At 33.5% G+C, this 12958-nt stretch overlaps 1 protein-coding gene across 1 annotated transcript in view; it reads right to left on the bottom strand.

Moving 5' to 3' along the window:
- The window catches only part of LOC102805119 (RNA-binding protein 41-like), an 82267-nt gene extending 69954 nt beyond the window's left edge, over positions 1–12313 (bottom strand). Inside the window, exons 1-2 of the mRNA XM_006815405.3 lie at positions 12230–12313; positions 8853–8911 (exon numbers count right to left, since the gene is read on the bottom strand). Coding sequence (XP_006815468.1) covers positions 8853–8893 — 41 coding nt within the window. The 5' untranslated portion in view covers positions 8894–8911; positions 12230–12313. The remainder of the gene's footprint in view (positions 1–8852; positions 8912–12229) is intronic.
- Between the last annotated feature and the right edge of the window lie 645 nt (positions 12314–12958).

The raw sequence follows: 12958 nt of genomic DNA, 5'->3' as shown, positions 1-12958 counted from the left end.
TAAAAATGTGAATAAAAAGTTATTAAAGAGTATTTGTCAGAAAAATAACCTGCATGAAAGGAATTTTGAATCACAAAGAAGTTATAAAATAGTGAATATGTCAAACAAATGACAGATGAATAATTTCTACAATAGAAATCAGCTCTGTTGGGTCAACTCAACGCTTTCAACAGCTAAATTTATTCCATTTACATGGAATGCATGGAAATGTTAAGGAACATTTCAAAATTAATTGCTTATTCTAACCAGCTTATTGACAAGCTTGTGTCATTTTGGTTATACATGTACAAACAAGAAAGTGAACAATTAAGTTAATAAAGGGCAGTGGTTGCAAGATCTCATATAAACAAACATGGCAACTTTGTTGCGCAGACCAACGAGTACAAACTGAGACGTTACCAAGCTTTCACTAGATAATTCTTTTCTGGTGATTGGTAGGTATTGAAGGAGTCACCAGTGATAATTTGCCTGGTTAAAAACATATAAGAGCACATTGGATTGTGGGAAATTCAATGTTTATCAAAACAAATGTCGCACATGTGCGGCACGATGACTACTGTCCTTTAAAGTTAAGAATATCCATCCTAGCTTTTGTAAGAAATACTACCAGAATAAAATAAAATTTGGAATAGAATTATGAAAAAAAAAGTTGTCTGTACAATGGAATTCAGCTTGGTTAATAAGTCAAATGAAATGCACAGAAATGATAGGAACATTTCAACATTGATTTTGTTATTATCCCGGTAACCAGTTTGTTAATGACAAGCTGTGTCATTTCGGCTATAAATGTATAAACAAGATTGTGGAATTCACACAGTGAAATGATTATAAGCCTTCATCAAATTCTTTCAATTTTTGTATTATAAAACTGTCTTTGAATGAGGAACAAGTATTATATCTCACATACAAATATTACAAAAAAAGACACTGTATGAAATATGAACTAATAAAATAATATGTGGTGCACCACTAGTAGACAGACAATAAAGGTAACCATGTACAAACATGATCATAACATCATACATGTAGTTATAATTCTGGTTGCCGGAACAATCATTTAATGTCAAACATGTTTAAACATGGTTGAAACTCAAGTCGAATTAACCATGGTGACAAATTATGCTGGAACCTGCTCTGATTAACCGCTGTAAGAACATGATTATCCAAGACAATCAAACATGGTTGCACTTTATAATGCTTCTGGCATTTGGGTGTGCTTAGGTAAAATTTCAATAATTATTTGAAAAGGTGTACACAGACATATTTAAAAATAAGTTTCTTAAGATGAAATGTACATCTCATCCACAAGCCTTATATTTAACTTGAAAAGTACAATGTCATTTAAATACTGAATGTCTTCAATCATGCAGGTACATAATGTGATATTGATATTTCCAATGAATAAAAAATAATACATAGATTAATAATAAATACGACAAAAACGCAACCCTGTAGGCTGGTTTTGTATTAAATTGCTGTTACAGTAATATTTTACTAAAAATAACTTAAGTTTGTTTATCTTGTGGATAGTTAATATTTCAAATTCCCCGCAAAGCATTTGTAAAGGTTAAAATTCTACACTTGGGATTTGAAAAAAACAAAAAAAAAACATGCTTGTGCAACCTAGTGTATATTAAATCGTCATCATATCAAGTGTCAGGGAAATCAACTCAGTCTTCTCCGAGAACCAGTTGTGGACATTATCAAACGGGGGATTTTAACAATAATATTGTTATGACCAAAATGGTAGCCATATATATGGCCAAAAATCGAAAATCCACTGGTGTTAGGAAACATATATTTTTTTTGTTTATGTATGAGTAAACTATTTATAACAAGTCATTGTCAATGACACGTCCCCGTTCCGTTCATATTTGAGTGACATATACATCCAAAGCAGATCATGACCGAAATGCACCTGCATATGTACAACACATTGTACTAAATCTGAACAAAATCCATCCATGCATGACTGAGATCTGGTTCCGGAATTGTGAAAATACGTGATTTTAATGCATTTTCGGTCTTAAAATGGCCATCATTCAGCTATTGTTAAGCGGATCATGAAACAAATGCACATATCTATTTGTGACATGATGCACCATGTGTGTGTGAAGTTTGAACTTGATCAATCCAGACATGTCTTGGATACGGATCCAGAACTGAATTCTTTAAGAAAATGGCCGCCAGTCGGCCATTTCGAACTTGATCCGAAAAAAAAAATGACGTGCATCAAGGTCCTATTATGTTTAATGTAAGTACCGAATTTGAACAAAATCCGTCCATGCATAACTGAGATCCGGGTTCGGAATGGTGAAAATGTGCGATTTCAATGCATTTTCGGCCTTAAAGCGGCCGCCATTTGGCTATCGTTAATGGGATCATGAAACAAATGCACATACATATTTGTGACATGATGTACCTTGTGTGTGTGAAGTTTGAACTTGATCAATCCAGACATGTCTCGGATACGGATCCAGAACTGAATTCTTTAAAACAAAATGGCCGCCAGTCGGCCATTTCGAACTTGATCTGAAAAAAAAATGACGTGCATCAAGGTCCTATTATGTTTAATGTATGTACCAAATTTGAATGAAATCCGTCCATGCATAACTGAGATCTGGGTTCGGAATGGTGAAAATGTGCGATTTCAATGCATTTTCGGCCTTAAAGCGGCCGCCATTTGGCTATCGTTAATGGGATCATGAAACAAATGCACATACATATTTGTGACATGATGTACCTTGTGTGTGTGAAGTTTGAACTTGATCAATCCAGACATGTCTCAGATACGGATCCAGAACTGAATTCTTTAAAACAAAATGGCCGCCAGTCGGCCATTTCGAACTTGATCCGAAAAAAAAAATGACGTGCATCAAGGTCCTATTATGTTTAATGTATGTACCAAATTTGAACGAAATCCGTCCATGCATAACTGAGATCCGGGTCCGGAATGGTGAAAATGTGCCATTTTGATGCATTTTCGGCCTTAAAATGGCCGCTATTCGGCTATCGTTAATCGGATCATGAAAAAAATGCATGTGCATATGTCCCATATAATGTGTGATGTATGAGTGAAGTTTGAACATAATCGGTCCATGCATGTTCGAGATACAGGTGATCACGGACGCACGGACGCACGGACGCACGGACGCACGGACGCACACAGGGCAAAACATAAGTCCCCGTTTTCGGACTCCGTCCGAACGGGGACTAACAACACCTCCCTACAAAAAAAATATAGAGAACTGACAAAATTTCTGCTTCAGTATTATTTGAAAAATATTATGATACCACCTATAATCTTTCATGAAGGCATTCATTTCTTTCATTTCTTTCATTTTTAAAAATTTTAATCAAGCATGGAATTGACACACACAAACATCTTGGAGCAGCAAGTATACATCATATACTGTCTTTAACTCTTCACTTCACTTTTTCATCTAAATTTCGAAACATCATTTTGCCCATTTTTATTTATCTCTAAACTCTTATTAAACTGTTAATTTTGAACCAAAGTTATAATTTCCCATTGGCTAATAAGGGTCTTAATCGAAACTATTCAAAAATATTGAAATGAAATATTTTGCAATAGTCCTCATTGTTCACTTAATGTTAAAGACCATATTAAAAGCATTTAGAAAGAATTGTGTTTGTTATAAATGAGTAAAATATAAAATATATAAAAAACAATAATCGGTAATACATATTATTTGTCAATGAATTTTGGCATCTACTGCGCATATAGAATATAGATGACGTCAAAGAATTCCCACTGCATCCCTATGGAAAAATACCATCTCATTTAAAACGTAGGAAATAATTTGTCAATATATCAAAAATTGACAACAATATTATGCATCCTGTTTTGGTTTCAAACATGTCAAAAAAACCTGATTTTGTTTACAACTAAAATGTTCAGCAGTCAGCTAATCATTGATTTAGTGACAAGATTATTGGATGTGCATACATTGTACATATATGTTTGCCATGATGTATTGTCTGTATATAAAGTTAGAAGCAAATTGCTCAAAGCATGTACAAGATAAATCTGAAATAGCATTTAATAAACAAAATGGCCACAGGTCTGACATCTTGAGTAGATTTTACAAATCAAAGTGACATATATGGTAATCCTTTCATCAAGTTTGAAGCAAACTGACAAACACCTACACAAGACCAGGTTCTGTATACAGGATTTTTAAATTAGTGTTTTTTTTGCAAATAAAATGGTCAGCAGTTGGACATCTTTGATCAGATGACAATATCATTCATTCAGTATGCCATGACCCACATGTTTGAGATGAATTGTTTACGTCAGCCATCCTTGACCCAATCCTGAAATCATCACACAAGCATATATATCAGACACGTTAAAGGACAGTGGTCATAGCTAGCCCAGCACATGTGTTGTATACGTCACTATGAGTCTCATATCGAACAAGATGCGGTGCAAAGACCACCCTTTAAGTATGTGTAAGATATAGCAGTACATTAAATGAATTCGTCAAGGTATGTTTGTATACAACTTCAGATGCACACATGGACGATTGGATGGACTGAAAGCCTCAGACAATTTAAATCAAACTATGAATCCCTGGGTCTAAAAATACACAGGTTTATGTATTTAACTTAGAACATTAAAACCAATGACAAAAAAGTTTTAAAATGGCCACTATCACTGTGTCATCAATAATAATATTGTTGGAAAAGAATATGGTGACCCCCCCCCCCCCCAATTTTTAAAAGCATTTAAAAAGTGCAGATAAATTTATCTTTATTTTATTCTTTCAAGAATGTTTACAAAACTAAACCTTTTTCTTCCATTTGTTTTAAAATCACACTTTTAAAGCATTTCTATCAGTTCATTGGTGCTTCGAACATTTTATGTGACATATTTGATAGTCTGAATTTCGTGAGTCGCTCTATACAATTAACTTCTAAATGTTACCATTAGATTTGTGCTTGAATTTCATTCGCCTGGACTTTTGAAAAGTGATCAAACACACGTAGACTCACAAAGATTTGCTTCTGGTTGAAGCAATTCAAAACATAGAAGAATCCTGGCAAATCCTCATTTTTTTCCCCCCAACAATTTGCTCTAATACGGACCATTAAACAATAGTTCTATCATCCAAATGAATGCGCCCTGAGTGCAACTTTAATTGTGACCAACTACATGTACCTTTAGGGCCGAGTTATGCAGATAAAAATAAACAGCGAGGCAAGGAGATACAGGAAGTACACATCAATTTGGATTTTCATTTTGAGATATAATGAAGGAACCTAAATTGAATTTCAGTAACGGAATCAGTATTTTGTAGTGCTGTCTAAACATTTCTTTCTCAAAACTGAATTGCTTTAATTTTGTCCCAAAACTAATCAATTCACTCAACTGTGCTAGTGGAAGTTGTTGAACACTTCCCAATAAATTCTAACAAAGTTTGAGGACAAAAGACATATTGCAGTATACGTATTAATGCGCTCCAGTCGACATGCAGATTCACGTTCAAATTTCACATTAGTATAACCAAACATATTTGACACATGCTGTACATGTCACAGGTGAACACAATGAACTTGACATAGTGCACTTTAACTTTGCAATAAATACATCAAGTATTTCCAGTTCTCATTATCACTAATTTACTAAAAGAATGTTCTCTTTCATGCAATATGCTGAATATGAAAACATTCATGTCAAGTGTTACATTCAATAACAGTGCAACATCTGCTTAGGGATTAATGTCTTTTTCAGCAGTTTACAATATATATTACGAGAATGCATTTGCTGATTTTATTTGTGAAGATTAAAAACCACATTTTCAAAATCTGAAAAGTCAAAATTTTGTTTTTTTTCATAGATAGAATTTATTTTATTTTTTATTTTACTTATTTATTAGAATAGAATAGAATACAATACAATATGTCTAATATGGAGATAAAACTAAACATGACTACCATACTCAGAAACACGCATTTATTCAACATACAGATAAGATTGCTTCAAGTAATTTACAAAATAATACTAGTTTATTTTAAGACTTGTTTCCATGGAAATAGGTTTCAAAGCTGAAGTTGTTGATATCCGTGTATTCCGAAAACTCAATTTATTCTATTGTAGTTTGATTTTTAGCCTGTAATTCATGGTAATATGTTTTACTCACTCTCTTTGGCCACTAGGTGGAGCTCTTTGATTTTTTTTCATATTTTGCATACTGAATCAATGATTGATTTTTGTAGAAGTAATTAATACCAAACAAGTATATAGATTCTTATGATTGGAGTTTGCTTACACAAACACAGGAATGAGTGTGCAACTTAAAGCGGGAGAGTTGTCACCTGCACACATGTAGGAATTGTCCCAAGTGATAACAACACATGCTAAAAACACAAAGGCTCATGGGTAGACAATTGTTTGTAAACAATGACACGCTATGGCCATCTGGCGCATGCGCAATGAGAACCAATGAGAGATAGAAATATTTATGTATAAGGCTACAATATATACCATTGTGCATCTATACTCAAAAAACTATAATCGTTTTTTCTGGCATACATAGACCAATTACTTGTCAAAGTTGGTACAAATCATGAGATAGACAAGCATCTGATTTTATTCTGTGATATGATTAAATTTAGCCAACATGTGACCATTTTGGAAACAAAATCATAAAACTAATAATAATAATAATAATAAGACTAACGACTTGATAATACTGGGTTGCAAATCATATTTATTTTATTCTTTTTTCGAGATCTGATTCAAGATAGCGATACATATTGGGCTACAGATAAATAGTACATTATTTGTTTTTTGCAGTTTAGAAAAAAAATTTATTTCAAATTTAATATTTTTAATAAATATCTTAATCCAAGGCCATAGATAATACCAGTTAATGATTTTCATTTTGTTATTGTATGTTATCGTCTCAGTGACTTGAGTGAAAACCTACATTTCTGGACATATTGATTTCAAAAATCATCACGCTTTTTATTTGAATTCTAAAAGTTGTACTTTTGTTAAAATTTATCATGAAAACCAATTACATATATTAAACTTTTTTATGTTTTTATTTCTAAAATTCTAAGCAAGAAACCAAATAAAAAAAAAAGCTGTGACACAAATGTTTCCAAACTGACATGCATAATGATGACCAAAAACATTACAATTTTTGTTCTGGCTTTTAGCGACACATTTCCTGGGTGTTAACCAGGATTTAGAAAGTGTGATTTGAAAAATGATTTTTGGCATTATATTTGACAAGAAAAAAAAAAAAATAATAAAATGTTGTCTGTCATACTGACAGGTAGCTGGCTAAGACACTACTATTTCCATTTATGTCATAAGTCATTCACAATAAGTGTATGTTTGAATGCAACCATTTTTTTCTGTCACAGTTTTACAACACCACAACATTCTGCAATTTTTTTCTGTATATTTTATTGAATATCTTTGTTAATTTTAAACCAAATAAATCTAATTTTATGTTGTCAACAAGTCATGTTCAACATTTTGGGAAAAATATGTGTTTAATATTGTGAATATTGACTTTGGCATTCAAAATGTTTCAATAGAATTACATTGATTTGATATAATTCAGTGAATACATATGTATACAATTACTGTAAAATACTTTATTTTTACTTGGAATTAACTTTTTGCTATTTTCACTGAAGAGATAATTCTATGAAATTAAAAACCAGCGAATATACCTTTTTCCCTATATCCTACATTCAATTCATCAAAAGTCAGTTAAAATAAATTCCATACAAAACACAAAAAGCCTTTTCAGTGAAAATTTATTCAGGCTAAAATAAAGTATTTTACAGTATTTTCCTGTACTCGTCTGCCATAGGGCTATACATGTGAGGATAAGGCGGAACAGCTTTCACATATACAATGTTTTCTTTTTAAATTAAAGTGACTAATCTGCTTGCTGGGCTTGGTGTTATAGCAACATTAGTGACTGTTAGTAATAAATATTTATCTATCTACCAATCTATATAATACAATGTGAAAAATGCACATCTGTGGTTTCCATAGTGTAAAAAAAAGAAGGTAAAATAATATTTCAATATGCAGGAATTGAAATTGACTGAGATTGAAAGCCCTGATGCGCTTGAACATATATAGTCAAATGTTTTTTTCACAATTTCAATCATTTCAAGTTAACAATTTTGGCTTTGAAATTGGATGCCCTCAGAAAACCAAAGTTCAATCCCTGAATAAGCAGCCCAAAATGAGTTTGTGACTGATGATGAGAAAAGCCGAAAGATTTAATCAAAATGCTGATAAGAGATCAATTGGTGAATCACCATTTCACAGCAATTTAACTTAAACTATAACTTTTTTTTATTTCAATTTCTATATTATGGTGTGGAGAAAGACACAATGTGAAATTCAATTATGATTCAAATGAAGATATACCGGTAGTATGATATTTGTTGAGTGATTGATGGCCGCAAAATCAAGTAAAATGATGACCTGATAGATGAACATTCATGTTCAAATGCAGTAACCATGAACAAATAAAGCGATTACAAGATAACAATGTCATCTAAGCTCTTAATCTGAATTCAATTAAAATCATGGGTTTAGTTAAATGGACAAAATTAATCTGAACATGATTCATTGTATGGTCATTGTATGAAAGATGAATCGGCTGCGATCGAACTTCATACAACCTTGGTTTTTTGAAATACATCTCCAGGTAAATAACGACCAAAGAGATTTCCCACCGTGCTTGCAAGCTGCACTCTACAATGCGCCCAAGCTTTTAATTATAAATCCATATAGAATCAAATAACATTTGCTATATAGAGCTAGAACATCGGGTACATCCACTCACCAAGGGATTCCTGTATTACGATAAGACGTGCTTTGTTCCATTCTGACCTAGTTCACATCCTGGAGAGGAAATTAAAACAGTAGCATTAAAAGGTGTAGTAACGTTTGTCATGATCAAGTGTTTTCATATGCTTTGAAAGTATAGGAAAAGAGTCATCAGTCAAAAGCCAGAGGAACACAACAAATAAGGTGCAGGTCATAGCATGGTCCTCTGATCGATGGTATGCATGAAGCAATTAGCCTTAGGTTAAGGCATAGATGTTAACACATCGTTGGTCATCAAATAGACATACAGAATATGTGCAGGGCTGTTTGATCTATGACATAAGTGTGTTAAATTCAACAGTGATGTTAACAGCTGGGGAAAACTCAATTAAATTACTACATTTTACTTGTGAGTGCTATCCGTGCACAATACAAAGTTTTTCAAGATTATCATTATAAAAGATATTACAGCATAAACAATTATTAATTCAAATTTTTCGTTGTAATTATGTTTTACCCCACCCCAGTACACATTGTAAAATCTAAACTGTCAATAGTGTGATCCAACTTTAATTTAACAAGAAATACATTTTCACAAATTGTGAACATTTTCAAACAATTTCTAAATTCTAAGGGTTCTAAATTAAGCTATAAAATTACAGCTAATTCTGTGAAAGTTGGTCCTTAACATGCTCCATTAAACCATTGCGCAATTCCAAGCAATGAAAATTAATAGTATTTGAATGCAATCACTTACAGGAAGGAAGATTCTCAATTGCATTCAAATACTTCACCTATCAGTGACATTTATTTGTGGATGTATGAGCATTAACATGACCTCTGCTTTTATTTATTTTTTGGGGGGATTTTTGCAATCTGCAATCTGGTTCTACTGCAATTTACTACAAATTCAAAACATGTACGCCTCAATTGATATTTGGATACACAAGTAGACCTAATTGTTACAGTCTTATACTGTGTCTCAAGAGTATATTCAGAAATATCGCAAGGGACATGTATGTTTGTTGATCTTATCTATTTTGCATTTCGTGAATGCATAAATAGATTATATGTTTCTCTACTGAATCTATACAGTTGTATTTATTCTATTTCGCATGATTAGGTCAAGAGATTGACCTTCCCCATTTTGCAGTAAATGAGAAAAATACAGTGGCAGATAATGCACAAATAAACTAAATTTCAATTCCCTCTATGCTAAACAATGATTCCTCAATAGAATTTCTGCTAAATATCAGGGATGAAATCCATGCAAAAGACTGACACTAGAAGAAAAACGCTTCTGTGACAGTTGCTAACAAAATACTATGCAGGTAGGGTTTAACTTTATTTTTTATTTAAACCAGAAGACACTCATGCAGCAAATTAAATAATCCAAATTTATCACTGATTAAATTCAGTTTCAAATGAAAATGACACAGTCCCCGTTAAATTAAGTTTACTTTGTGCTCGTCATATTAAAGCGGAGGGGTTGTCGCGAGCGTGTCCTTGAAACTTGAGTTCCAAGTGGCGTATACAACAGATTATTTATTTACATCAAAACATGTGATCCGTGTAGTAGTAATATGGCCAAAAATAAAAACAGCCGTTATTCGGCCACCTTTGATCTGATTATGAAACACACTGATATGTATGATGTATTTGCCAAATACGAATGAAAATGGTACATAAATTGTGGAAATATAGTAGTAAGGCCAAAAAGTCAGATGGCTGTCTATCGGCCATCGTTGACCAGATTTTGAAACAAATTGTCATGGACATGCATCCTAACATGTATAAAGTACATGTATGTGCCAAATTTGAATTAAAACTGACAAAGCATGTCCAAGATACCGCATAAAAAAAACAAAAACAAAATGCCTGCCAGTCGACCATCTTTGATCCAATTGCGAAATAAATCGTCATGGACATGTATCCTAACATGTATAATCTACCAAGTTTGAATGACAACTGACAAAGCATGTCCAAAATACAACATTTTCAAAAAACAAGATGGCTGCCAGTCGGCCATTTTGAAACGAATTGCTAAAACACTGCATGTGCATATGTCCCACATAAGGTACTAGGCACATGCAAAGAATGAATGGAATCGGTCTACAGGATTCTAAAATATGACTCTGGACAGACTGAGGGACGGACGGACCCATGGACGGATGGACAGACTCAGGAACTCACGGATGGTCGGGGTCGGGCACATGTATCCTAACATGTATGTACTAAATGCATGTTCAAAATACGACATTTTCAAAAAACAAGATGGCTGCCAGTCGGCCATCTTTGATCCAATTGTGAAATAAATCTTCATGAACATGTATCCTAACATGTTTAATCTATGTACCAAGTTTGAATGAAACCTGATAAAGCATGTCCAAAATACAACATTTTCAAAAAATAAGATGGCTGCCAGTCGGCCATTTTTAATCGAATCGCTAAACCACTGCATGTGTATATGTCCCACATAAAGTACTAGGCACATGCAAAGAATGAACGGAATCGGTCCAAAAGATTCTGAGATATTACTCCGGACGGACGCACGGACACACAGAGGCACGGACGCACAGACGCACGGAGACCGAATTATAAGTTCTCGTTTTCAGACTTCGTCCGAATGGGGACTAATTAAAGGGGGTCAGAGATTCAGTTGTTCTATGGTTCTACTGAGAAATGATCAAATTTGTGAAGTTCTGTCACATTGCTGCTATCATTGCTACATCCCAACACTGGCCTATAATTTACACAGCTGGTATATTGGTTGTACTTGAAACAATAATGGTTTGATCTTGTCCTCCAAGTTTCCAGTGGCCACCTCAACCATGCCCCAAGCACTGAAGCCTTCAACATTGGTTGGACAGATTCCTGACACATATACCCACCATTTGACTACTCATTTGGGGGGTCTGATGTCCCCACCTGACTGTCAGACCAAATTCAGGGTGAATCATTTTAGACATCTTTCAATGACTCTCAGCTGATTGGATCCTCAGAGAAAGCTTTTTCTAACATGGTTCTGATTAACAAATGACAACGCAACGCATCACCACTAACAGTAAGATATTAGGACCTTAGAATGCAGTTAATAAGCGATGGGGCTACTGAACAATGATTGCTCCTCCCCCACCTCCTGTGGGGTGAAAAAGGGCAACACTGAACGTTCTGGTACAAATACTTTCTAGGTGGAAACGATTGTCACTTGTATGTTATATAAACTCAAAATATTAATTTTTATACTTACTACAACCTGGACATATTTACAAGGTATAAAAAAAATTATTTATGTATTATATATTAATTATTTGTTTACTCTTAACTCTGGTTAGCAAGCAGCAAGACCAGCTGAATGATATTATGCAATGTGTGTTATGACATTCTACTTACCCCAAAATAAAATGATTATTTAGACTTGTCTGTGGCAATTATCCATGCATTAGGTGGTAGTGACTGCCGTAGCCTAAAGACGTTTTCTCATTTCAACGGATAATGTATTTGGAATTACATGTAGGTATCTGAAAAAAAATACAGTAAAATAAAAGTTATAAATTAAACAGTCTGTAAACAAGGGATGTAAATAAAAATTAACAAACTAAGCTGTTTACATTTTAATAGACATTAAGCGACTGAAAATCATTTAATTTTCTCTGCAAGAAAATTTTGCAATTTGATGATTTTCTGGCATTTACTGGACAAAATTTAATTAATGACCCCAGGGAATTTTTTGCTGCTACAAAATTCATGATTTTCACTGACTCTAAAGTAGAGTTTTCAGTATTTAATGCACTGCAGTCATTGTGCAGTACACATTGGAAACAGACATGATATTCTACACATGTCATGTCCACATACACAAAGGTAGATACCATATTTTACATGACGTCACACAATGACTATGACATTTCAATAATAGTGCTCTATATAAAATCACAGAAAGCTTAGAATACATTTGACAAGTCACTGTCATTGACATCTGTATTTGGAAGCATTTGAGAACACGCAAAAATTAAAAGGGAGTAAAAATAATGTCAAGGAGATTTCATAGAAAAACATAGTAAAACTATCGGTCACCTTGCCCATGATTTGTGAACTAGACTGTGATTTATGCTGGAATTT

This window comes from Saccoglossus kowalevskii, chromosome 10 (genome assembly GCF_978046115.1).
Source record: "Saccoglossus kowalevskii chromosome 10, keSacKowa6.1, whole genome shotgun sequence".
Taxonomy (NCBI): Eukaryota; Metazoa; Hemichordata; class Enteropneusta; family Harrimaniidae; genus Saccoglossus; species Saccoglossus kowalevskii.
The sequence above is the reverse complement of the archived record's forward strand: the minus strand, read 5'-3'. Positions and strand labels throughout refer to the sequence as shown.